General features: G+C 55.2%; 5 protein-coding genes across 5 annotated transcripts; 4 read left to right on the top strand and 1 right to left on the bottom strand.

Annotated features, from left to right (window-relative positions):
- The first annotated feature begins 2 nt into the window (after positions 1 to 2).
- Positions 3 to 822, top strand: BGZ61DRAFT_439530 (uncharacterized protein). The gene has a single exon (XM_046244369.1). The coding sequence runs from the start codon at positions 107 to 109 to the stop codon at positions 683 to 685; it is 579 nt and encodes a 192-aa protein (XP_046112854.1). The 5' UTR covers positions 3 to 106; the 3' UTR covers positions 686 to 822.
- A 4,345-nt stretch (positions 823 to 5,167) lies between these two features.
- BGZ61DRAFT_338183 (uncharacterized protein) lies at positions 5,168 to 7,082 on the top strand (the record flags this gene model as incomplete). Its single annotated transcript, XM_046239105.1, has 3 exons — positions 5,168 to 5,402; positions 5,451 to 6,727; positions 6,780 to 7,082. The coding sequence occupies 3 exons, from the start codon at positions 5,168 to 5,170 to the stop codon at positions 7,080 to 7,082; spliced, it is 1,815 nt and encodes a 604-aa protein (XP_046112853.1).
- Positions 7,083 to 13,984: 6,902 nt separating this feature from the next.
- Positions 13,985 to 18,225, top strand: BGZ61DRAFT_471427 (uncharacterized protein; the record flags this gene model as incomplete). The annotated part of the gene is made up of 4 exons (XM_046248217.1): positions 13,985 to 14,144; positions 14,349 to 14,493; positions 15,887 to 17,950; positions 18,033 to 18,225. 4 exons carry the CDS (start codon positions 13,985 to 13,987, stop codon positions 18,223 to 18,225), a joined length of 2,562 nt encoding a protein of 853 aa, XP_046112852.1.
- Positions 18,226 to 18,808: 583 nt separating this feature from the next.
- Positions 18,809 to 20,746, top strand: BGZ61DRAFT_439512 (Isopropylmalate dehydrogenase-like domain-containing protein). Its single transcript, XM_046244368.1, has 5 exons — positions 18,809 to 19,163; positions 19,214 to 19,234; positions 19,294 to 19,365; positions 19,451 to 20,171; positions 20,242 to 20,746. The coding sequence occupies exons 1-5, from the start codon at positions 19,113 to 19,115 to the stop codon at positions 20,475 to 20,477; spliced, it is 1,101 nt and encodes a 366-aa protein (XP_046112851.1). The 5' UTR covers positions 18,809 to 19,112; the 3' UTR covers positions 20,478 to 20,746.
- A 27-nt stretch (positions 20,747 to 20,773) lies between these two features.
- Positions 20,774 to 21,297, bottom strand: BGZ61DRAFT_439509 (uncharacterized protein). The gene has a single exon (XM_046244367.1). It carries the CDS (start codon positions 21,056 to 21,058, stop codon positions 20,822 to 20,824), a length of 237 nt encoding a protein of 78 aa, XP_046112850.1. The 5' UTR covers positions 21,059 to 21,297; the 3' UTR covers positions 20,774 to 20,821.
- Positions 21,298 to 25,191: the final 3,894 nt, after the last annotated feature.

Raw genomic sequence — 25,191 nt, 5'->3', positions numbered from 1 at the left:
GTCGAAGGTGCAAGTGTGTCACTATTTGCGAAGCCTGACGGACTCGGGAGAGTGCAGGGCCCTGATCTAACGGCCTTGCCGGGCGCGGCGCCCCACAGAACAAGTCATGGAAGAAAGGCCTTCTGGAAAGAGAGAAAGACTGGGGAGCAACAGCAGGGGACGAGCCGACGAGGAGGAGGAGGAGGGAGAGCGAGGCCCCGCAGGACGTCAGTGCGGACGGCTCCCCAGACACATTACGCACACCACCCTCCCTGGATTTGATACGAGGCGCAGCTGGCTGGCCGCCCAAAGAGGAAATGGAGGGAATGGAGGGAATGGAGAAGCGTCTCGGCGTCCTGAGGTTGGCGGCCGCAAGGAGCAGGCACCTTGTCGTGGGGGTGGGCAGGTTGTTGGTGGGCTTCTTGTTACCTCCGTTGCCAATCCCAATCCAATGCCCAGTCGCAATGTCAACCAAAGGTCCGAGAGTCGACCGGATGCGATCCATCACTGTCGTCGCAGTCATCAGGGTCGTCGGGTCATCACACGGCGATCATGCAAATTGCCCAAAGGCACAGGTGTCCTACCAGATGCTCGGAACTCTCCTGACGGCATCCCTACGGCATCCCTACATCGCCGCCCAAGACGGCTCGCACCTTGTGATGGTGGGGTAGTAGAAGAAGGAAAAAAACGACGAAGCGGAAAATAAAGTGCTGGACGCGTCGCGCGTGGCATTGATATGACGCGTGAGGTGCTATACGACGGCGTGCGGCGGGAGGCAGCCTGCGAGCGCATGAGCCCCGAGGCGAGCGCGTCTTCGTACGTTGTGCGTTGTTGCAGCGATGCCCAAGGATGCCCGTGGGCCATGGTCGGTGATAGTTTTGGCCAACCAGCTGCCCACAATGAGGCAGTGCCTCGGAGTGGACAAGGCCTCAGAATGGGAGGGATAAGGCTTTGGGGGTCCATGGGAGTGGAAGTGGGAGTGGGAGTATGGAAGAAGGAGAGACGAGTTGCTTGGTTCAGACGAGACGAGACAGGAGAGCCTAAAACGAACAAAAGAAACAGATGGAGGCGCGATGTAACGACTCTAACACCAGACGGCTCCCGTTCCTGGTCAATCGCTGGCTACTACGTAGTACGTAGTAGAGCAACCGGCAGTTGCGAGAAGGATCCGCGATGGAGCGAGTTGTTGCCCAAAGCTCTCAATGCATTTGCTCTATCATTGACCTTGAGGCAAGAAAGCAGATGGTAGCTAGGCCAAGGAATGTTTGAAGCTCGAAACATTTTTTAAGATTATTTTTTGCGAGGAACAGCTTCCGGGGATGAACGGTGAGTGTGTATCAGGTGGTCGTTAACACCGACAATTGTGGATTGGGAACAAGCAAGTTGCTGGGTGACGACGAGGCTAGGAGACGAGGAGAAAGGAAATACCCAGAAACCCAGACGCCTAGATGCCTAGCCACAACATCTAGTCATATGCGAGAAAGGCAAAAAAAAAGTCGAGCAAAGAAAGCCGCAGAATACTAATCCGTCATAGCCCGTCGTAGCTTGTTGTAGCTTCGTGACGTGTTCGTCGCAGAGCCGTCGGCTGGCAGCCGTGGTGGGAACTGGAGCTCACCCCAGCTCACCTCATCCCAGTCCGGTTCACCTCACCTTGTTGTCCCAACTGTCAAGCCCACTGTATTTGCCATGACCAGCCCGGCAGTAGAGGGTTGGGAGGTGCAACATCGCCCATCGTGCCCACTGCGCAGGGCATCGGAGGGCCTGCCGGTGCCCACTAGCGGGGTCCTTCCAGCGAGCTCTCCAGTGGACTGCACCAAGGGCATCAGTGGACCGTCAGTGGACGTGGACGTCGGTACCAGAGATGGGGCCCTGGCCCTGTAACAGATCTTGAGACACCCGTTCCTGGCCAGGTCCCTGTAGCTACCCCTGTAGCGCAGCTCTGAAACCTGGCACCCTGCCAATCGCAGATAGTTGACGACCTCCTCTACGCCCAAAGAGGCCTGAAGCGAGCTGGAGGCTCCGCTGGCCTCCCGCGCCGCGCCCCTGCCGCCCCACTGAAGTAAGCGCGCAGCCAACCACGACGTGTCGCTCAGACAGCTCCAAGCCAACCTCAAACACTCCCATCCCGCCAAACCGAGGCACCACGCTCACTCTTCACACTCAGGACAGGCTACAAGCGTCTGCTGGCGACAAGCGTCGTCCGACAACAAGCGTCCAGCATCAGGTGCGAGGCGTCAGCCGATGGGCGACAGCTCACCAGAGCCAACTAATCCGTGCTATACCACGTCCCGTGGGCTCGACTATACCCTCCATCTTGGCTTGTGGCCGCGTCGTTCAACACCAGTCCACCAGTCCACCACCATCGCCTACCAGTGGCTGGCTCGGCTGGAGACTCGAGTGTTTCGTTTCCCGGATCTAACCTCAGTATTCTTGACGGTGGGCGACGTGTCGGTGATGTGTCTCTTGCTGCTGGGGCCAGCCACATACGTCCACACGTCCACACGTCCACTTGTCTACATCAACGACACCCACATCCATTGCCACCGTCATCGTCCAATCCAGACCCTCTCATTCTAACCTGTACCGTTAAGTCGAGATCGAGCTGAGCCAGCTCGAGCCGAACCGAGTCAATTCGCGTCCGCCTGCCGCTGCGCTGCGATGTGCTGCGCTGCGATGACAGCTGGCGTTGCTTCTTCGTCGCCGCCGAAACCGCGCACAAGAGGGAACCTGAAGCAGGCGGGTCTGCGTGCACCAGAATAAGCGGTTGAAAACCTGCCCAGAACATACCGTCATTCCCCTCGCCCACTGTCGCCGGTCGCCGGGTACCGTCAAAACCATGGTGAAATCCCGGATGACGAGTGTCCCTCCCTGCTGCAACTGGCTGCCGCTGCCGCTGCGTCTGCCGCTGGGGGCACTGCTTATCCAGGCACGGATCTACCCTCTATCCCACAATTCCTCCAACCGGTCCCTTGTGCGGGGGATCCGAGGACGAGAATGTCATTCTGATGCCTATATTCCCTAACTTCCGCACCGGGACGCACCCTTGGCCTACACTTCTTTCCCGACGCGATCCCAAAACAGAACCTGGCCCGGGAGCTCTCTAGCCCCCCCCCGGCTTTGTGGTTCCTGGATTTGCTGGATGGAGTAGTGCTCCCGCAGAGCATGACTGGGCTTTTTGGGGGGGATTGACTTCGGCGTCCCGACTTTTAGCGGTTTCGAGTGTTGTGAAAAATAGCAACATGCTCTGTCCCACCCTTGCTCTCCCATCGACCGTGCCGGGGTCACGGTCTAAGGCGGAGGGCGTGGAATCGCGCCTCAGAGCAGGGAGTCGTCTTAGGGATAGACGATGAGGCGTCTGGCTGCGGCGTTAAGTTACTGAGTTGATTCCTAGGGGCGTGTGGAGGCCGCGCCACGGAGCCCAGCGTGGGTGTATCATCGGCTCCGCTCTAGTCGGAGGTTTTGTCAACCCCAGACAGCCTAACGTGGCTCGGTTTGAGTCGACACGCCCATGTTCGGTGCTCGTCGACTCACTCGCCCGCCCGCCCACACCACCTGGACGTTTCTTCAGTATTGGATGAGACAAGCCACCTCCTCCGCCGAGTCTGTCGTGCAGTCCGGAGTGGGCGGTGCACTGGCTCGATCGAACCCCTTGGCGATGTCCTCACTTCCACTCCCAGTTTGGGAGTATGCGTGTGGTCTGCGCCGCATTCACGTCACCTCGACGTTCGTTGGGCATCCTGGATGCTATGTACCCCAATCTCCTCTGGTCTGTTCACCCCCCTTTCCGCTGTTCCATCGCTTGATTTCATCGCGTTTTACACGACCAGGACAACGCCCGGCAAGGCCGCCGACATCTCCACCGCCGCCGAGAGCATCCAGAGGCCCTCGCTCCGCCAGAACCAAAAGAACCAAAGCCTGCCATAGCACTCCGCGCTGCTGGAGAGCGTGTGCAGCAGCCTTCTAGTGCCGTCCAGCCCTGTCGCCCCGTAGCTCCGTCACCTTATCCCTGGGCGCCCGGGGTTCCTCTGACCCCGGTCCCTGACCCGGCTCCTCTTGCTCCTGGCCCCATCGGCATCCTTACTTCCATGTCCACCTCACTGAGGAACACACTCGCACCCGCACCCGCAACTGGTGACCCATTGTATCCCAGACCTGCGACTCAACCTAGTTCACAGATCGGTCTGCGTCTGAGCATTCGGCCCAGCCCCTCCCGCCCTCCCAAACTTGTCCCTGGTGCCGTCTCTGGGTTACGGAGCCTTGGCCCTCACCATGGATGATGCCTCTTGCCCACAATACACGTCTTCTTTTATACCTCCAGGTTCCGACTCCGCCCATCCATCTGCTTCTCTCCTGCTTTCGCGCCACTTCACCTGCACACCCTCATTGCTTGTTCTTCCGATTGATAGTCACTCCTTTGCCCAGTCGTCGGCTCAGCTACATACCGCCTCGGTCTATAATATCCTCTCGAGCTGGCTCTCCTCCTCCCACACTCTCCTAGACCTGCCCCGGTTACTCTGCCTGCCTGCCTGCCCTTCTCACTCAACGAGATCCACAGACCAACTCCTCGCCCTCATTTCCAACGCTTTGATATTGCCGGGTCCCCCGACTTCCCACCCTCCCCACTACGCTCTCAGCTCGAGGATCGGTGCTTTCTTCTTCGCAATTGCTCGATACACCCTGGCCAACCCTGCGCCAAAAAACCAACGCGTTCCTTACCCATCCATCACAACGCATGTTCGCTGTCCGGAAATTATTCCCACTTCCGAGTTGGCCACTGCGGCCTTAGTTGACCAGGTAAGTCCTGAGATGGCCCGCGGCACTCCCGAAGATCCAGATACGATGGGTGGACCTGGTCGCATCTTCCGCCCTAGCATACACCCGGACGCTCCCTCTCAGACACAGAATCATGCTGACCCTCACCCGGCCCTGCTAGATCTATTCTCCCAATAATAAGAGATTAAACCCCCCCTCACATTTTTCGCTTTGGCCTCTGAGTTATGGACTCTGGTCACACACAGTTGTAGGCCAACACTCATTTATCCTTCAGCACCCGCACCCTCGACTTACATGCCATGCCCATAGCCAACAACACCATCACCACCAACAACAAGCATACACGCCTTCCTTCACCCTCAGCAGCCCCGACGGCCATTACCAAGATCTACCCAGGTCGACTCACACCGTCGCCATGAATGGGTCCGAGTTTCCCGATTCCGAGGTCATGTCCTCAGAGGTGATGTGGTCTACACCCACCACCCAGACCCGCCCTCGACCTGCCACTATCCACGCCGGGTTCACCTTCATTACTCCCGAAGACTACTCGATGCCTTCCTGGGATAGCTTCCAGCAGACGCCCAGTGACACCATGTCGCGCCCCATCTCGATGCACCAGGATTTCTGTCCTCCTACGTCGATCGAAAACAGTGAGCAGCCTCATTGGGAGGCCATGTACATTGCTAACAATGGCATAGCCTCGTGGATGGATAAGCCGTGCGAGGACCACTTCGATCTCCATGGTCTTGACCAAGACATGGGCATGGGAATCGGCCAGGCCTTCACTACCGACGAGGCCATTCCCGTCCTCGACCTGAGATACCAGGATCAAGTCGCTGACGAGGAGTTGATGGCTCTCGACGGCAACGTGAAGCCCCGCCGAATGTCCGGCTCTTCCTTTTCTATGTCCACCTCGGGTGCTCTGTCGGATATGCCATCCTACGAGGACTTCTCAACTGCTCTCTCCGAGGCTCAGTCCTTCAGCTCTGACTACCCCCCGCCTTCTAACCGCAACTCTTTGATGTCGTCCACCCAGCTCTCCCCTGTCGCCTCCCCACGCATGGCCAGCCAACAGACACGAACCGATCTGGTCCGGACTCAAAGCCGCGGCCGCGGAGCGTCGCCATCTCCTCGCCCTGGACGAGCTGCCCCCTACAGCGTCGATGGCCCAAGAATCAAGCGATGGTCCACCGGAACCTACGGCACAATGAGCCGAAAGCCTTTGCCATTTGTCTACCATCCGAACCCCGAAATCTTCAACGCTCATCAACAACTGTGCTCTGGACACTCCTCGCCCACTCCTGGTGCTAACCCTCTGCCTCTGAACTATGGCAACCTCCAAGCAGTCCAGCAGGCTCCCTTCATGGTTACTAGTACACCCGTCTTCCAGAGAAGCAGTATGCTACTACCTTCGCAACTTCCTCCTCAGGTTCCCTCCCAGGCTTGGCACCCGGACACAACTCACTTTGAAGCACCGCCACCGCTCCTCTCCCATGGTCTTTTCAGAATGCTTCAGAGCAACGGTGATCCCCATTCACTCCATGGTCACTACACCGACTTGTCCGACCCACCAGACCTGTACGCCGCTCTTCAGGAGGAGCAAATCCCGCCTCCTCCCGAGGACATGAACCCTTCCGACCCTGACCTGATTCCTCGCGAGCAAGAGTTGCGATTTGAGGGAGACTTGTACACTCCTAGATGGGTTCGAGGACACGGCAACAAGCGCGAAGGCTGGTGTGGAATTTGCAAGCCCGGAAGATGGCTCGTCCTGAAGAACTCCGCCTTCTGGTACGACAAGTCATTCACCCATGGAATCAGCGCTGCCACTGGAAGCTCTTTCCAAGAGCCCCAGCAGAAGCGGCGCATGGATGGCAACCCTGACGTGTGGGAGGGACTGTGCGGCAGCTGCAACGAATGGATTGCACTGGTGAGCAGCAAGAAGAAGGGGACAACTTGGTTCAGACACGCTTACAAGGTAAGAAGCCCCAGCGGCCAACAATGATTTCAATAGAAACTAACCAGAGTAGTGTCACACCCACCTCAAGATCAAAGACACGCCTAAGCGTCGCCGCGAGAGCAGTAACGCTAGGGCAATGACGGCAGCAGCAAACATGGTCAAGCCGAAGAACGAACCACCCATTACTCCGCAAATGACCGCTTCGTCCCTGGTTGAAGCTGCTACGCCTACGCCTGTATCGATGTCGCAGGTTACCTCGCACCCGCACCCGCATCAGATGATGGCGGCAGTGCCGCCTCCTCAGATGAGCATGCTCGGCTCGTCACCTGTGACCCTCATGACCGCTACGGAACCATTCCCGAACATGATTTAATTACCAAGAGCCTTTTCCTTATTTGTTTAGATTTCTCACCACCACTCGTTTATCATTTACGAAAGTATATCCAAGGCCCAGATGGCCTAGTCACTCGCTATGTTATGAAATTTGGACAAAGACGGATTGTTGATACCAGGGTGTCATCATGGGGCGACTATTATCCAGTCCCTTGATGACGCCTCATTATTCTTTTTGTTTTGTGCTTCTTCTTTTTTATTATTCACCCGATATTGCACATGGTTTTCTTGCTTTTGTTTTGGATTATTTGTGGATCAAAAAAGAAAAAGAAAGGGCCTGGCTCCAGCCCGGTCATGGAAGGATTTCTCGCGAAATTTATTTTCAGTGGTCGGATGTCTGGATGGCAAATTATTGTGTTGGAAGATGCGAATATCCGGTATTGGGACATGGGCTTGACGTGGAGAAATCTGGAGGGTTTAAGGCCTAGCCTCTTCACTGCATGGTTTTTACTATATCTGCTCACCCTGTTGAGAGATACCCAGGAGTTGGTTTTTGCTTTTTTAGATAGACAGTCTCTGGCATTGAGTCGCCCCGTCGGAAGAAGGACTTGATGATGATTGAACGAGCAAGATGGACGACGCTGCTGGACAGTCGGATGCAGGGCAAATTAAGTTTAGATAGAAAGGTTACGATATCAAAATAGTACAGTCAGTTTTTTTCTTTTACTTGATTTGCTTCACTTGCCACTTGGTCCAAAGTCTACAGCCCACATCCTGCGCGCAATACCGCCTCGCGGCAGTTACGTTGACGGAGTAAGGGGAGCAAGGGGAGCAACAGCATGAAACGTGCGCTGAGGCAATTGCCGTTGAGGACCCTCGCGAATGTTTGTTTCGCGACTAGCCTAACCCCCCGCGATGGCACGTCGATCGAAACACTGGGTGCTCGCTTTCCGGGCTTTTCGGCGACCCTGCCGGACAAAGTGGTACCACGGGGCTGGTCGGATGCTATAGAGCCTATACAGGGAGCCTGATATTACGCCGGGGTACTTCCAATGGTGCTGTCAGATGAGAGGGCATTGAGGCGAGGCGAGGCTTACACGGGCTGTTGAGAGGGCGGAGATGAGAATGGGCACGTCTGTAGTCCACAGTGGCGAGGGTAGGTTTCACACGAGGGAGATTCTACCAGCTGGGACTGGCTATTCTTTGGCGTTTCTTCTCTGGGTACGAAGGTTGATTGGGATATGGATGGATCATGCCGGATGCCCCGGCCTTCGCTGGCACCGATGGAAGAATTGGGTATATCGGCTCCGGAGGCAAAAGGGACAGGATCCCTTGAGTTGAGTTGGGATGCTTCGTAGACAAGTACGGACGGTTTGGATGTGCGTGATTGGCTTGTGTAGACCGCCATGGTGCGTCCTTAGGTTTCTCTGTTGTTACATTGTGCCAGAAACAGGGACGGATGATCTTACACGCAAGAGGAGACGCGTCAAAGTGTCTGCAGATGGAGGGCCACGCGGAGGAGGACTGTATTGGCGGGTGTCGGGACGCAGGTACCCGGGCTGGAAGCAAACGAAGTATCCCTTGCTCGTATGATAGGGCACGAGCCGAAGTTTCTCTGAGAGCCGTCGTCGGTATTGGGGGGCAATATGCGTAGAGTGAGTAAGTGGGTGGTGTGTAACGAGATGGCTCCAGGATTCAAGGATTCCAGGATGTGCCTTGGGTCTGTCATGGGGAAGCCGGCAGCAAGGATGTGTCCCGGCATCGGATGATGGTTCGGCGACTCTGAGAGAAGTCAAAGAGCTTACTGCGTTGACAGAAGCATATGAGCCTGCCGGAAGCGCACCCGACCCTGGCGGCGAGAGGATCCCACTGGAAGAGGTGGAATCTGGAGGCGAACGAAGGGCTTAGGGCGACAGCGCACAACCTCACGACAGGGAACAGCCCTAGGATGTTCCTGGGGCCAGGGCAACAAGAAAGCATCTGTCACTTGCTCAGAGTCGCTCTGCTCTCACGGCTGGTGCCTGAGCCGGCCAAACTCAAACGAGAAACTTCTCCGGGGTGGATGGCAAATGGAAAGTCAGAAGTCAGATCTGGATCTTGCCATGGCGGGGGGGAGTGCCTGCGTGGGCGTGTGGACGAAGGGGGGCGTGTTTGCTGGGAGGAGGTTGTCGGTGATGTGAGGGTGAGGTTAATCTCCCAGATTCATGCGGCGCGGAGGACAGCCCGCGGGTGTACATAGTGTGCTAGCGTATTACGTGGTAGTGGGGTTTGGCCGGGAGGAGGAGGAGGGGCTCGTTCAGCTGGACAGTGAGTCCATTTGGCTGGGATTTTGACATGGGAGCTGAAGTGAAGTCATGTTGGTTGTGGATGATGGTACAAGGAGGGTGGTTACCAAGAGAGAAGAGGCAATGTGACAGATGAGACATGGCGCTGACGCAATCAATCCCCATTGATAACACCTAAGTCAATACTTTTTACATCTCCGGACAAACAGTTCCTCAAATCGAGATACACTTGAGCGAATATCCCGCTCTCCATCGCCTGATGCCGGTCGAGCCAGTCCGAGCCTAGCCTCGACGCCATCTAGTTCAGCAGCCATGGCCAGCTGAACCAGCGCGCTACGGCTGATAAGGATAGATCCATTGCGATATATCGCATCGAATCGCATCGAACCGAGCGAAACCAACTTCTTTTTCTCTCCGAGATTGCGCATGCACGTGTGGTGTGCCCAGCAAGAACTGCCAACTTTCCTCCCGATGCAAGCACTTAAACCCCCGGTCGCGAGCTAATTCAGGTACGGGCTACGGTGCGCCGTCGGTTCGAGCAAGGTGCTATTTACAGGACTCAAAACGCATCGTTCCGGGCCTTCGCTCAGGGGGCATCCAATCAATTTGTGTACCATACGGCGGGTTGCCATGTTGCTCATTGCAAGCATGGTGCATCTTGTATTAAATCAATTTATATGAATTTATATTGCCCTCGAGCCACCAGCCGTTCTTCTTGGCCTGTTTCCCTCAGCTGGTGGCCGCCGTCATGAATGAATGGGAACCAACCCCCGTCTAATCCGTACTGCCCTTCTCCATCATAGTGACGTTCAGCCCAAGAGGGGCACGGCCAAGCATCCATGGCGTCGGCAAAAGAGGGTTCGTCCGTCTCTCGGAAATGAGGTCTCACGATCACAGCCACGTCCCCAGATTCTCCCACTACCCTGCCGGCGCAAAAGATGCGAGTAAAAGCAAACTAGGCCAATGCTTCGGCGGCCAACTCTAGCGGTGGCCAGTGTGGAAGCCAACCGGTTCCTCCGATCGTTCGGTTCCGGGTCGCCTTTATGCGTAGGCTGGTCTGCAGTCCGTGACCAACATTAGCAACCGGCTGCATTGACGGCCATGCAGGTACCGCGGTACAGGCCACAATCAATGATAGAGTCATTGGGCCATGCCAGGTGGGCGCAATGTCAGAGGGAGGTCTCTGCAGCTGATGAGGCCACCACATGTAGGCAGTAACAGTCGTAGCCCATTACCTGGGCAACTCTCTGCGTTTGTAAACCAAAGCAGGAGTATTGTCCACCCATGGTTGCCATGCATACTAAATTTATCTCTTTTCGTACGGCTGGAAGCACATGAAAATATACTCAATGGGAACCGCACAGAAGATGGCGCACCACCACCACGCCCGTCTGAGGTCACGCTCAAGATAACGGCGTGACGGCATGACGAGATGATGATGATCCAAGATAGCACTTATCTCGCCGAGCGGACCCCGCGACTAGTCCTCCATCAGTCGAGTGGCCTCACTAACGAGCACGTCAAACATCTAGACTGAGACACAATGTGAGGCGGAATTCAGTGTTGCGCCAAGTTGTCCCTTCAATGAGAGACATGGCGCACCTAGGGCGAGCCACGGCGGTGGGCATTCGAGCAGGAGGACAGCCACGAGAGGGGTCTTGGGGAGGGAAACCCGCCGATTGACACTACTACGAATTCCCGTTGTTTTGGGTGGTGGATAGAGTGCTGAGATCGATTTCCGATCCAATGGCTAGGTGAATTTCTTTGGACAATACGTAAATACCGTATCGACTCAGTAAATTGGCCCTGAATTCTTCCCCCACTTGTTGCCTTCGGGCTTTCTTATACTAATGATTTAGGAAATCCAAGCCTTAAGTATATAGCTTAGCTTTAGTCCATAAAACCAGGGCCAATTTATCGAGCCGATACGGTACTCGAGATGAGATCCAACGTGGTACTGCTCGTCATTTGCGCTGTCGGGACGCTTTGAGGGGGGCGAGATCCTCCTGTCTTAGCCACCTTCAGCTGTCCGCGGGGAAGAAGGTTCAGCGGCGGAGGGACGGTTGGAACTTGGCAGAGACAGTCTATAGGATGGATTTGTTGGGTGTGGTTGATGTCTTCGATTTCGATGGATAGGAGTCAAATGATTTTCTTAAGCGCCGAGTGATCAAGAACCTGCGAAAGACATGCCATATTTAGGTTGTGGACTATGCATTGCACCGGTTCATTCGCTGCGCGAGATGCCCTTGTCTGGCCTTGTTCAACTCACTGGGTTGGTTGGCTCTGCGCCGATGCTGAGGGATGCAGGGGCAAGCCGAAAACAGCGCGAGGCGGGAATGAATGGCCAGAGAGCAATTCGCGAGCCCTGCAGCGCAACACATGAGAGCCGGAAAGGAGGTCATCCGTGAGGGAGGCGAGCAACCTCGGTGGTCTTATCAGCGAGAATGACCGTCATCATCGTCATAGTCAGGCTGTTGCAGCATCTGATTTCGGGAGCGCAAGGCGAACCATACCACGCCAACTGCGTGCTCTCCTTTACTCATCTTTACCTAAGATAGACTCAGCTCCTCGCTGATCCCTGTTGAGGCCGATTTGGGCTGTTGATCCCGTCCTTTTCGCTCCCGCACGCCTCTGACATCGCACCCGAGTGGCCCTGATGCCGCTCTCCCTTGAATAACCGAACCCTGAGGTTTGCGAGGTGAGTCCGTTCGTGTAGGTTGGTGATGCCATTTCCCAGACCGGGGATTCAAATCAGGGCTAGCTTCCTCGCTGCTCTTAACTAAGGCATTCTAGGAGGCCCACCTGCCTGGGGAGCCTGATTTTATCCACTTTTATGCGACCAAGCTGTGCAAAACGGTATCTTGTTTAGGCGTGGAATACAGACGTGGCTGCACCGTTACTTTCCAACATGAATCCTCTCATAACACACAGTCTACTGAAACGGAAGGAGAATGTGAACAATGCGGATGCACTGGTTATTTAGTCTCCAATCCACATTGATATTTTACTCATTGCTTGATTCCTGGGGGTTTGCAGAAACAAAGCCAGAACTGGAGTCGTGACTTGAGGACTCGTTCATGAGCCGAAGTCATGTCTTTCTAGAACATCTACCATACCTTACTCATTCTCATTTTTGAGAAAGTTCAGGCTTACCGTCGGGTGATAGTTGACTCAAATGAAAATGAACATCCTATTTCTACGGAAACCTTTGTCGCATTAGTCCGGAAACTTGCCCTCCTTTGGCCGCAGTGGAGGCTGGGTCTTGGGGGAAGTCAGGACCAAAATCTTCATCTGAATTTGACTGGCTCTTAACATTTGAGCGATTCACATTGGCCAAACATTATGGCTTCGCTAAGAGTAATTATGAATCAAGCGTACATTCTGCGAAGTAACGAAAGCTGGACTCATGACAAGCAAGTGTCGAGTATCGGATAATCAAGATAATGTGTGTCAAGTCCTTCAGTCTTTAAGAAGACTTTAAGCGCAATCCCTCTACAAATAGAGCGCAAAATCCAGCGCAGTAGACTCGCAGTGAGGTTTCGATATGTATATTTTTAGTATTTTCGTCACCCATCCGGACACCGTAGAGTGTACCTCCAGGCGGGTCAAGGTAGTTTTGGGTGTTTCTTTAATCTGTCGCCCATTTACATCGATAGGAATTTACACGTCCATATACCGGGGACGTTTCAATCATTGAAACACTGATGGAAATTTCGCGCGTGAACAAGACCATACGGGTGTTCTAAAGTCGTCAAACATGGCAACAAATGAGGAAATGAGGAAATGAGCAACACAGCTTAAATACGTCAGCTGCAGAACCAAGGCGACAAGTCCAGCACATTTTCTATCGTTAAACTCTCATTCATTAGTTGGCATGAATCCCAGAGCTGATGGTAGAGAGAATACTTTGCATTGAGCATAGGGATTCAATCCAGAAGGGTCGGCAACGCTCACAGTACAACATGGGAACACAAACCATTGGTTACACAAACCATGGAGAAGAATGCGGTTCTTAAACTCTATTACTTGACGTTTTTTGCCCTCTCTTTACCCATACCGAGCCTAGGATTCCATGACTCCATGTGTTGAGGTGAACATAGGGTTGAGTTTATTGGCTGCGCAGAAGCAGCACACGAGTTATTACATCACATAGTAATTTATGGATCGTTCGAATTCCATAAATATCTTCCAACTCAACCCTTCATAGATAGTGACTCGTGAGCACAGATTGCCAACGAAGAACAAGTGTTGGAGGTGTCAAGTTGGACTAAAACAGCTGAATGCAGGCACTGTCGTTATGACGAGCAGACCAACAAAACTTCACGTTACCATGTGCTTGCTTGGTTTAGTATTTTTAATAATAGGTCACAAGCATTGCAACGGCAGACATTACTGACTCTCGAGTCCGAAACGCCTCACATCGGAAACGCCGTTGATGCGCATCAGCACTGTTGGTCTCTTGGCATTTTCGCCATTGCATCAAGTGATTTCTCTGTTTCAGCTGGAAACTCCTTAGTATAAGAGACGATAAGGCACGTATGATTGTCTGAGCTAGGAATGTCATTACGAAGTCATCGCAGACCTCTCAAGGGAGCATCGATGGTTTAAAACGTAGTACAAACGGCGACAATCGATAAAGACTTATGCAAGGAGGAGGATGGCCTGTGCTGAGTGCCGACATGTCTTAGACACTGCGTGCTTCGGAGTAAATCTCAAGCAAAAGCTCCTGCAAAAAGCGGCATTGCTCGGTGTCCCGTCTCGTCGAGGGGCTGGGAGGGGAGGTTCCGAGTGGGGGTACAAAAGGAAGGTTTCCAGCGGTTGGTTGGCTACGGGACGGCCGCTGGAGGCGCTGCAGTGGTGGCGCTCTCCACTGGAAACGGGCGCCCCCGGGGCCACCTGAAGCCCCGACCCCCCTAACGAATTGCCCACCAACCGAAGCTCGTCAAGTCGGCGCTCGCCAGGGCGCCAGGGGACTGCTGGGCTGTTTGTGCATGTTGCCGGGCTGCGCTTGTGCCGCTTAGTGACTGTGCCTCTGGTCAAGTGCGTGTTTGCCTTTGTTTGTCCCCAGTTGCGTGCGTTTCCGGGCTGGCTCAGCGGAGGACGGGATGTTGCCGGCTCAGCCAGGGGATTTACGTGGGACTGCGACTCTCTGGTGCCGTCATTGACGTGAGTGGCCCGCCAACAGAACCGACCAACAGACCAACAGACCAACAAACAGACAGTCAGACACACATGCGGTAGAGAGACAGACGGCCAAACAGCCAACAAAAAAGGGTGAACCGGTCGAGTAGGTACCATACACAGCTAGGTAGGTACCTCCGCACATGCATATGTAGGGTAGGCCGGCCGATAATCCACTGCGTCCAACCGTCCAATCCATCCTCGATCCTCGCGTGCTTGGCCATGAAATTTACCGAGTCAATGGACCGGGCCCCTTCTTCTGCCTAAACTAACGATGCCGAGCCCCACGACACACACACCAGCTCCGTCGTAGCAACGCCCCAGAGCCAAGAGAGAGGAGCAGCCAAAGAGACGGCGTGACCTACCAGTACCGACCGACCTTACCTTTGGCTATCACCACTTGCTAGGCTCTTTCACCTCGAGATTCGCAGCCCTGGACTCCCATTGTCGCCAGGTCACTCTCGCTACTCTCGGTACGCTCGCTCTCCCTCCTCCATTGGCTGTCCCCCCGTCGACTCCAAAAGACAAGTCTCTCTATCTGTCTATCTGTCTATCCTCTGTCTGCCTGTTTGTCTCCCTTCAGCAAGACTCCACGTCTTGCAAATCTACAACCGGCTACTTTTTTTCTCTTCGGGCAACGGTGCCTTTTGTGTTTGTCTTCCCTCTCCCTCTCCCTGTCCAGTCCTATCCTATCCTATCCTATCCCGTCTCCCTTCTTCCCGCTCCCGCTCTCAATGTCCGTATCCGTCTCTCCCTTTTCCTGCCCCTCCTCTTTCTGCCCCGGGGCGCCCTGATCCGTCTCCGTCCCGACTCCCTCCCTCCCTTCCTTCGCATCGCTCCTCTGTCCCGCCGCCTACTGAAGCTGACCTCTGTCCTCTGGCACGCAGTTCTAGACTTTAATGTGTTGATTCCCGTCCTGCCATGATCGTTTACGACCTTCGATAATGAACCACGACGACCGAAAATCTTAGACCTTCATCTGTCCTGTCCCGGCCACCCGTTGCGCTTGATCCTATCGTCCCGTCCACGACTACATACCTATACATATTCCTGTCTTGTTCTCGCCTCTTCGACCCCCTCGGTTCCTTACATGTGCTTTCATTACTGCTGAGGTGCTTTTCGACTTGCCAAGGCGCCCCGTGAATTGGTTCCCACCACCTCGTGAACCGAATTTGCACCGACAGTGCTGGGTCCGATCTGGCCTGTATGATATACAATCAAAGTTGCTATGAGCGGGGATCAACTGGCTACCAGGCAAGATTACTTTCCATACTTTCCATACCTTCCATACCTATCTGTTGCCTACCACCGACCGACCTCGATACCTCTCCTCCTACCCGCCCCTTTACAAAGGCTGACCGAGTCCCCTGTCCTGCAGCTTCGCCGATCTGAACCCTCGTCCCCCAACACCTAAACAAACCCCGACCTCCGCTGTCTTCCCCAGTCCTGTCTTCGAGACTCCCAAGCTCAACCAAGGCTCCTTCACCGACGCCGGGGGCTGGACACCGCGCTTCGCCGAGGACTACTCCGTCTTCAACTCGACCCCGGGAAACCTCCGCGGCTCCCAGGGTCCCTTTGTTGACTTCGGCCCGGGTACGCCCGCCACCCGTCACAAGAGACTGCTCTCCGCAGAGGGTCTCGCGGTCGAGATCGCAACTCATGTGAATCACTTCTCGCCCAATCCCAGCCTGCCCTTGCCTCCGGTCGATCCATCTCGCCGCCTGGCCTCATCCCCGAATTCGATAACCGTCCCCAAAGAATACACCGCCGACTCCGACTCTCTGCCGAGCCCAGACCCGTCCAAGCAGCCCCCGTCGTCGTCAAAGAAGGCACGGAGGGGTACTGTCACTGACTCGGAGCCCACGCAAACTGCGACACCTCCGCCTACCGGCCGCAGGGGAGAGCGGAAGCTTGCTCCAAAGATCACTATGCAAAATGACCAGAGCTTCGGCCAGCCTGATTTTACCGGGGCTTCGCAGCAGCATGACATTGCTGCCCTGATGGCCGCCTCCGGCGACATGTTTGGATATCCCATGTCGGCGCCGGCCGGTGCGCCGGCCAACTTCTGGGACCCTTCAACCATGGGAATGGACTTGGATTTTAGTGCGCCTGCGTCAAACGTCTTCCAGACGACTCCCGCACACTCCCATCGTCACACGGGATCTTTTGACTGGAACAGCGAGATCCAGTTATTCCAGGACCCGAGCGCACCGATGCCGTCGACAAACCAGGGGAACATGCAGCCGCTTCGACAAGAACGTATCCTCGCCCCCAAACCCTTGGTTCCGCATCCAAGCACGACAGCCGCAACCGTTGCCATGTCTGCTGCATTTGCTGCATCCATGGACGATCCGTTTGGTATCATGGCCCCTGGAGATGCGGTGGATCCTGGGCTGCTCTTTAGTCGACCTCAAACCTCCGCTATGGAGGCGAGTTTCATGCCTGTGACAATGTCTGGGTCAGCCGAGGCAGCAATCGCGGAGTCTGGGTCCAGGACACCAATTGGAGATGAACTCCGCCGATCGGCTAGCGCTAAAGACATGAGGCTGGGTGCGGTGCCAGATCGTTCTTTTGCCAGTTCCCCTGTCAAATCCAATCGACCAGGACTCAATCGAAGCGTGAGCGAGAACAGGGGAAGGCGGACTCAAAACCGTCCGGTGCTCCCAAAGTTGGCCCCCGCTGCCCGGCCAGTCTCGCAGGCCAGTAGCACATCTAGCGTAGAGTCTGGAAGGCCCATGGCCCGCCCTTCGGGAAGAGCATCCCCTCTCAAAAGCCAGCACCGACTATCGGGCCTTGCGTCGATACCTGAGACGGCGCCGCAGCCTCGAACCCGCACATCGGTCAGGTTCACAATCGATTCCCGTGGACGAGCCCGCGCTGAGACGACGATCCTGCATGGTGAGCGTGACTTGGATGGTACTGTTAGCCACCGGCGAACTTCTCGTGAGAGGAGTCATACAGAAGGCTTTTCATCAGGAGACGACTCATCGACAGATGACGAGCCCATAATTATCCCAAGCCGAACCAACTCTTTCAATGCATCCTTTGCCCTCCCCGACCCCTTGAGGCCCGTGGGCTCCATTTTTCACTCGTCAAGACGAAGTGTCAGTGATAGGAGTACGAGCAGTTTCGCAATGGATGGCGGGTCCCAGCACGAGGCGGAGAGTGAGGCGGAAACGGTCATGAATGAGCACCACGACAAGGTGGGAGATGCAACGAGTGAGCTGCGAAAAGTGATTGAGGATCGCCAGAAGCGATCAAATCAGATGGGAGGCGCAAGGTCACAGCGGTACCTGCAGACCAACAATCTCGGCAGCTTTCGTGGCGACACCATCTCGCCGTCAAACCTCACAGAGTCGAGCCTGTTGACGGACAGACAAGACATCCGATGTGTTTGTAACCGGAAGGCATCTGAGGAGGGAGACGGCTTTATGGTTCAATGGTATGTTCAACAACACCCTGCTTAAGCGTCCCCGTGACGACGAACCAAGAAGTAAACTGAGTTTGAACTGACACGCATGCAGTGAGTCGTGTGAGATGTGGCTCCATGGCAAATGTATCAACATCACCCGGCGGACGCTCCCAAGAGTTTACATTTGCGCATTTTGTGCAAACACGCCGAACATGCGGGGAGGCCGGTTGCGAGATACTGGGCGAGGAAATGTGAAGGGTGCGCCGTCTCCGCTGGCAACCAAATCATTCAGGTCATTTCGATGAGAGACGACAAGTCCTTTAAATGAAGAAATAAAAAAGGAAGAAATGCCGGAACGAAATACTTTGAATATATCTTTGGTGTATGACGATGAGGATGAAAAAGACAAGAGAGGGCTCCCGCCGTACATGTTGGGGTATGTAGTAAATGCACCTAGATAATACCCTAACTCACCAGGCGCGGATGACGCAGCCCTGTAGGCCAATAACCAAGAGCGGTGACGAATATGGGCATCAATGCAGCCGACGTGGCTAGAGTTGAGGCGGATGCTGTGGTTTGATGGAGGGGTGACTTCTCGCTCCAGTCGTCTCAGACGAAGCTCCACCTGAGGGGCCAAAGGTGAGAGGTCAGCCCACGACAGACGTATCAGAGGACGGGAGTTGTCACCGACTGTGGCTAGACGGAACGTGAGGGTTTGGATGCGGTGACCCCGCTCTGAAGGATTTGGGGCAGCACATATTACAGGTGTGTGTGTTACAGAAGCGTAGGAATCTTGGCAACGTTTCCGATCATCTTTGTGGTCACTGGACACTGAGGTGATGCTAGATAGCTGCAGCTTGAATAAATCTCGAGACCAACACCCACTGTCAGCCCAGCCAGCTACCCTATATTGGTTCCGTCTTCCCGTCAAGCTATTGTCCTCATTAGGCAATGTCCGGCAATCCCGCAAAGGGCCGAGCCGGCTACTGAGCGACAAGCCGGAGACCGGGAGCTCCATGGGCCTCCGATCTCGGCAGGTGGGGTAGAACTTTGGTGGTTGAGGCGGGGCAGCATTTTACCAGAGAGCAGCAAACCACAGGAAACCCAAAACTAAACACAATCACACAAGCTTGTTCAGACCGCCTAGAGCATAGCAATTGCTGCACCTTTGAGCGAACTCCCGACATACACAATGGCTGAACACAAGATTGTCGTCCTGGGCGGTGACCACTGCGGTCCTGAGGTGTGTGCCCTGCCTCTCGTTGGGAGCGGGTTGTACTAACGTTGGAACAGGTTATGGCCGAGGGTATCCGGGTACGAAGCCAACGGTGATTGTCCTGTTTTTAGGTTGATGATTGCTGATACTAGTATAGGTCCTGAGAACCATTGAGGAGAACAAGCCCAGCGCTGGCAAGTTCATTCTCCAGGAGCTCCTCATGGGTGGTGTGAGTCTCTGCCCTCGTCTGCCTGACAAACGACACTCTCGCGTCACACATTGCGAAAACTCGCTGACCTCCATCTCTCTCCCAGTGCTCCATCGATGCCCACGGCACCCCCCTCACAGACGAGACCCTCGCCGCCGCCAAGGCCGCCGACGCCGTCCTCCTCGGTTCCATTGGCGGTCCCAAATGGGGCACCGGCGCTGTCCGCCCCGAGCAGGGCCTGTTGAGGCTGCGCAAGGAGATGGGCACGTACGGAAACCTGCGCCCCTGCTTCTTCGCCTCCGACTCCCTCGTCGACTCCTCGCCCCTCAAGGCCGAGGTCTGCCGCGGCACCGACTTCGTCATCGTCCGCGAATTGACCGGCGGCATCTACTTTGGCGACCGCAAGGAGGACGACGGCTCTGGCACCGCTTGGGACATGGAGCCCTACTCTCGCCCCGAGATTGAGCGCGTTGCCCGTCTCGCTGGCTTCCTCGCCCGCGGCCGTGGCGAGAAGAAGGTCTGGTCGCTCGACAAGGCTAACGTTCTGGCCACCAGCCGTCTGTGGCGCAAGGTCATGACCGAGACGTTCGAGAAGGAATTCCCCGACCTCAAGGTCGAGCACCAGCTCATTGACAGTGCGGCCATGATCATGGTCAAGAACCCCACCGGCCTCAACGGCGTTGTCGTCACCAGCAACCTTTTCGGCGATATCATTAGTGACGAGGCCAGTGTTATCCCTGGTAGCATTGGTCTCCTGCCCAGCGCTAGCTTGAGCGGAATTCCCGACGGCGAGAGCAAGTGCAACGGCATCTACGAGCCCATTCACGGCATGTCCCCCTATTTGTTCCTATCCCTTGGAACGTTCGCGCATCTTTGCTAACTGGATTATCAATACAGGCTCTGCCCCCGATATCTCCGGCCAGGGCATCGTCAACCCCATCGGCACGATCCTATCCGTGGCCATGCTCTTGCGCTACTCCCTCAACCTCCACGTCGAGGCCAAGGCAGTCGAGGAGGCTGTGCGGGCTGCCCTCGATGGTGGGCTGCGCAGCAAGGACTTGGGCGGCAACGCCAGCACTAAGGAGGTGGGCGACGCTGTTGTCAAGGAGCTGGCTCAGATCCTCAAGGCTTAGAGCGCCGGAGGGTCGGAGTTTAAGTTCCCAGACTTTGGGTTTTGAAGGATACAGAGACCAAGGGAATGCCATGTCACTGGGATGTAAGGAATCGTATACATGGCTGGCTACAAGGCCTGGTTGGGGAAAATCAGTAAAAGCAGTCATACTTGAATAATGAACAGTTCTCAAGGATCCGTTATCTGAGCTCCATCTGTCTACGGTTTAAATCCTGGAAATTTGACCAACCTTACCATTGACGGTATGGCATAAAAGCCCTATTGGAACGACTTAAATCACACAATTGTGCATTGTGTGTCCAATCCATTAGAGTACTAATACGTAGGTTCGACATAATAGTTTGGTTAAAGAAGTTGACAAATGTCTCCTTTAGCAAAGCTCAAGTGGGCCGGTACCCGAGGCCAATTCGGACGACACATCGCGACCGTAAGATCTGAAAGACGTGATGGTTTGGCCAACAACGGCAAAGAGTTGATGTCTAGCTGGAAATCATGAAAGGCCAGACATTCCACAGTCAATGCAAACGAGTTTGATACACCCGAGAAGCAGCAATGAACCACACAGGCAACTGTTATGATCATTCACTGGCTTGGGACATGAACCAATTTCTCACCCAGTTCACGATTGTTGAGAGTCACAGCATCAGGTGAGGCTTACAAGCTGAACATGCTACTTCGAGGTGATGGATATTCGAACTCACCTTTTAAGATTGGAGCTGCAGTGAGACTTTGGCGCGCCTGCGGGTATCAAACGGCTAATGCAATACGACGCCAGCAAAACTCTTTGACGTGGTTTGAACACTGGATCCCCAGGAATTGAGAGGTAGGTTGGCTCTGAAGAGAGTAAGTTTCATGTTACCCTGCACAACAGAGTGCCTTGCTCTTCAGCTCCCGGGGACTAGATTACGGGCCGGCCATCGGTTGCCCATCCGACTCGTGACGAGGTCAAAAGCCTCATGACGGGAGAATGAATAGGGAGGCAATACGAGAAAGGCGACATCCGACGCTCGGACACGCCGGGGATATCATTGGTAATGGACTGAGTCTAGAATCTAGGGTGCATGCTCATGGCTGGTCGTATTGGCGATCAGTGAGTGGAGGAGGGGGTGGAAGGGTCCAATTCTCTTGGTCGATACGCGGAGCGGGCTTAAGCCAAGAATTCCGAGCTGATGCTAATACATTGTGCTGATATTGGTGGCATTAAGCATGGGAGTATGGTTACCGCCACGGCTTATGAATTGTTCTTATTCGACGGAAATGGACTTGTTCATTCGGATTGCGGATTGAGGTGGAGAGAAGCCAGCCAGTTGACCGGCAGACGGGGACCATGGGACACTCTCCGTGCTTTCTGGGTACGCACACGCCTCCATTATGGCCACGGTCTAAAGCGGCCCAAAAGCACGTCAGAGGCATCATAGCCTAAAAGCCGCTGTAAGGGGCCTGAGGGGCCAGTGGCTTTCAGGGGCAAAGACACGGCAATCGCTCAGCTAAGCCCGGGGAGGCTAGCGCTGGGGACAAGGCGTTATGCCCTAGCAGCCAGCGGTGCACTCACACGTGTGTTGGTGGGGGTGGGCACTAAGGTTTCTATTCATAGGATCCATCCCATCGATGAGATTTCAAAGTGATGGAAACGGGAAGAGATGAGATGGGATGTGAAAAAGAGACCAAGAGACGAAGAGAGTGGACAAAGAGAAGGGAATTGAATATCAGTACACAGCTGAAAACCCACTGTCAGGGACTGCCAGGCGACGGACCGGGTAGCACGGGATCTCGCCTCTCCCTCTCAACCTGACTTGTCTCTCCCTGTAACACGCATTTTGCCCCCCAACTAGATTTTCCGGGATGCTTTCTTTTGTGTGGACGCCGGCTTCGCCCATCCTGCAGTCGGACTGTGACTGCAACTCTGCAAGCGACGGAATTCAAGGACCTTGTGGCTGGGCCCTGCAACAAGCCCGGTGGAGAGGTGGGAAAGGTGGCTGGCGGGCACAGACACACGGCAGTGACAGCGAGTAGCATCACATCCAACAAAGCAACAGCGCATTCATCTCCTCTATCTGGCCGTTCGGGCTTATTCTTGCTTCTACCTTGGGCACACGAACCCGTTCTGTCATCATGGGTCATCGACAAGTCATGCTAAATGCTTCTTCGCTTGGAGCAGTTGCCCCGCTGCCGCTGGTCAAGTCTTGATGTCATTCTCACGGAAAAAAAACAACCCCATATCTCACTCACCCACACACACACATATTCGCCCACACTAACACCAGCCATCGCATCGCATCTGCAGCTCGACGACCCAGCTCCAATCCCACCCACCCTCCAATCCGCAGCGCTGTGCAACCGAGGGGCGGTAACACGCCGTTGGCTGCCTGGGCGACCAGGTATCTTTTGTGCGCCGAGTGAGAAAGATGGGTGACCTTCCCGCTGCAAGTCGCTGCAAGTCGCTGCGGTGTCCTGCTTCGCCAGGGCGAATTCCTGATTCCTCAGGCCCTGAGAGCCGCCGCCGTGACCCAACCACCACGGGCCATCCACCATGATCCAACCACCTACATCCCAACTACAACGTCCCGTATCCCAGGAAAAAGTCAATCCCTAGCTGCCACCCTTGAGGCTGCATTCCCTCGTATTCAACACCAACCCATTCTTTTCCCTCCTCGCACCACAGCTCCCCACCTCACCATCTCGTCGCTGGGCACCCGACATTTGCCTGTTGTGGCAGCTGTTGGTTGCGACCTGACGACACGCCACCATCACCCTCTCAGCCGCCTTCGAACCGTTAGCCCAGATTACGGATCGCAGCCTGTCTCTCTTCCTCTGCCTCGCCCGACCTAGGTCCCGGAGCCCACGGACGGCGCCCCGACGACTCCTCGCTTGCCCCGGGATCCCCTGACCACCTGCAGATCCCGGCTCCGAAAACAGGCTCCCACAGAAGCATGCATACACAGAGCAACGCACAGCGCGTGGTGGCTGCACTGCTGCTGTGCTAGGCCAGACGCCGAGTCCTGCAGTGTCCCGATGCTTGCACTTCGTCTACGCCCATTGGCTGCACCTACCGCGACCTCGTAATTCTTGTCATCCTGGCCCTGGGGAGCTTGGGCTGGATTCCGCGAATATGCCGTGAGAGCGCCCGCATCGGCTCTCCGTTACTGTGTTTCTTCTTCTTCTTTGCTTGAGCCACACTTGTGCCATTATCTGACCTAACATCGCTCAAGCCATGAAAGGAAGCTAGAGAACTCTCCCGCCATCAAGCGTTGCCCGACACAAAGACAAGCAAGTGCTTGCACAACATCGGCATGGCAGGGCAAGCAATAATGTGCTCGGGTTTGAATCGAGGCGACAGAGTTCTCCGCCCTGCCCCGTCGACCCATTCGCAAGCCAGCTCATAGAACCAAGTCCCGACCGCCTCCGCCTTTCTCACATCATCGGCCCATGAAGCCGACTGCCAAGTCTCGTCCGGCCGTGGCATCACAACGTGGATCTCCGCTTTCGTCCCCGTTCCTACATGGCTCTGCATGCGATCTCCACCCCTCCGAAACCATGGCACCGTTGTCACGCGCTCCACTCGGCACCTAAACTGGACCTAGGCGTTGGCCATCGAGGGCAATCGTCGATTGGCGACTGCTGGGATGGCGATCGACTAACCGACCCGAGCAAAGTGCCATTGGCAAAACAAAACGCCTCACTGCTCACGCCCGGCCGCCTTGCCGCTGTACTGTACAGCACAGGATGCCAGGTAGCTACTGTACGCTCCCCTGGCTAGCTGTCATGGTATCAATAACAGCAGGTTTATGCGCCATCCCTTGCTCCCTTGCTTCTTTGCTGTGGCGTAGAAGACTCCCACGTATCTTGGGTCCGGGCTCTCGGGCTTTTGGGCTCCCACCGCCGACTTTCTGACTTGATGGACTCGGAAAAGTGCTCATGTTGGGGCTGATGACTGGTGTTGGATGCTTGGTGCATCCTACAGAACGGTTTGGTTGGGTCTGGTTAATCCAACCTGCATACCGCATCAACAAACCACTCATCCATCATGCTCGGTTCTAGCAAGCCTAGCCAAGGCCTTGCCAACTGGCCCTCTGCCTGGCAATGATCCGAAGCAGGCACTCACCGAGGCATGCTGATCCTGGATTTTCGAGCCGTTCTAACTGTCATCCTGATTCGGTGCCCGACTTGGGTTGTTTTTTCCCGTATTTCCTTTTGCTTCGATTTGCGTACCTGGGCATCCACCACTTATGCATCTACAGGTGCAACAATAGGCCAGGTTCAAGCCGTCCATAATCTTACTTTCCATCCTATCACGTTATGTAAGGCCATGATGCACATGGCAAAGTGACTCGATGTCTTACTCTGTCACCTCGTTCCCACGTCGTTCTCCTGCCATCTCCCACCCGTCCGTCCGCTACCGGTCTAGAATACGAGTGCAACAAGTTCCGATGGCTTCTATGGCCCCGGCCTAGCACCACCTGAGCCTTGCCGGGCCCGTCGATGTCATAGAGGGGTTTGTTGAGCTCCAGGGAGTCGGACTTTCGGCCCTGCTATTGCAGATCCGCCAGCCCAGGATGAAGCCTCGAAACCTTGCGCGGCCAGCCGCACCCCCTCCAGCCTCTTGGATATGAGTCCATGATTGAATTCAAGTCGCCGAGCTCCGTGCATAATCCTGACATCACGTCTTTCCCACCCCAGACGGGCTGGCTGAACTGAGTCTAACCGCCTAATCGCTC

The sequence above is a fragment of the Ilyonectria robusta genome (assembly GCF_021365365.1).
Source record: "Ilyonectria robusta strain PMI_751 chromosome Unknown BGZ61scaffold_1, whole genome shotgun sequence".
Classification (NCBI taxonomy): domain Eukaryota; kingdom Fungi; phylum Ascomycota; class Sordariomycetes; order Hypocreales; family Nectriaceae; genus Ilyonectria; species Ilyonectria robusta.
The sequence above is the reverse complement of the archived record's forward strand: the minus strand, read 5'-3'. Positions and strand labels throughout refer to the sequence as shown.

Excerpts from the sequence above, each read along its gene's own strand:
- BGZ61DRAFT_439530 (XM_046244369.1), top strand. The coding sequence starts at position 107 with ATGGAAGAAAGGCCTTCTGGAAAGAGAGAAAGACTGGGGAGCAACAGC.
- BGZ61DRAFT_439512 (XM_046244368.1), top strand. The coding sequence starts at position 19,113 with ATGGCTGAACACAAGATTGTCGTCCTGGGCGGTGACCACTGCGGTCCT. Across the intron at positions 19,235-19,293 it reads TTATGGCCGAGGGTATCCGG|GTCCTGAGAACCATTGAGGA; the intron begins GTACGAAGCCAA and ends ATACTAGTATAG. Across the intron at positions 20,172-20,241 it reads CATCTACGAGCCCATTCACG|GCTCTGCCCCCGATATCTCC; the intron begins GCATGTCCCCCT and ends TTATCAATACAG.
- BGZ61DRAFT_439509 (XM_046244367.1), bottom strand. The coding sequence starts at position 21,058 with ATGATCATAACAGTTGCCTGTGTGGTTCATTGCTGCTTCTCGGGTGTA.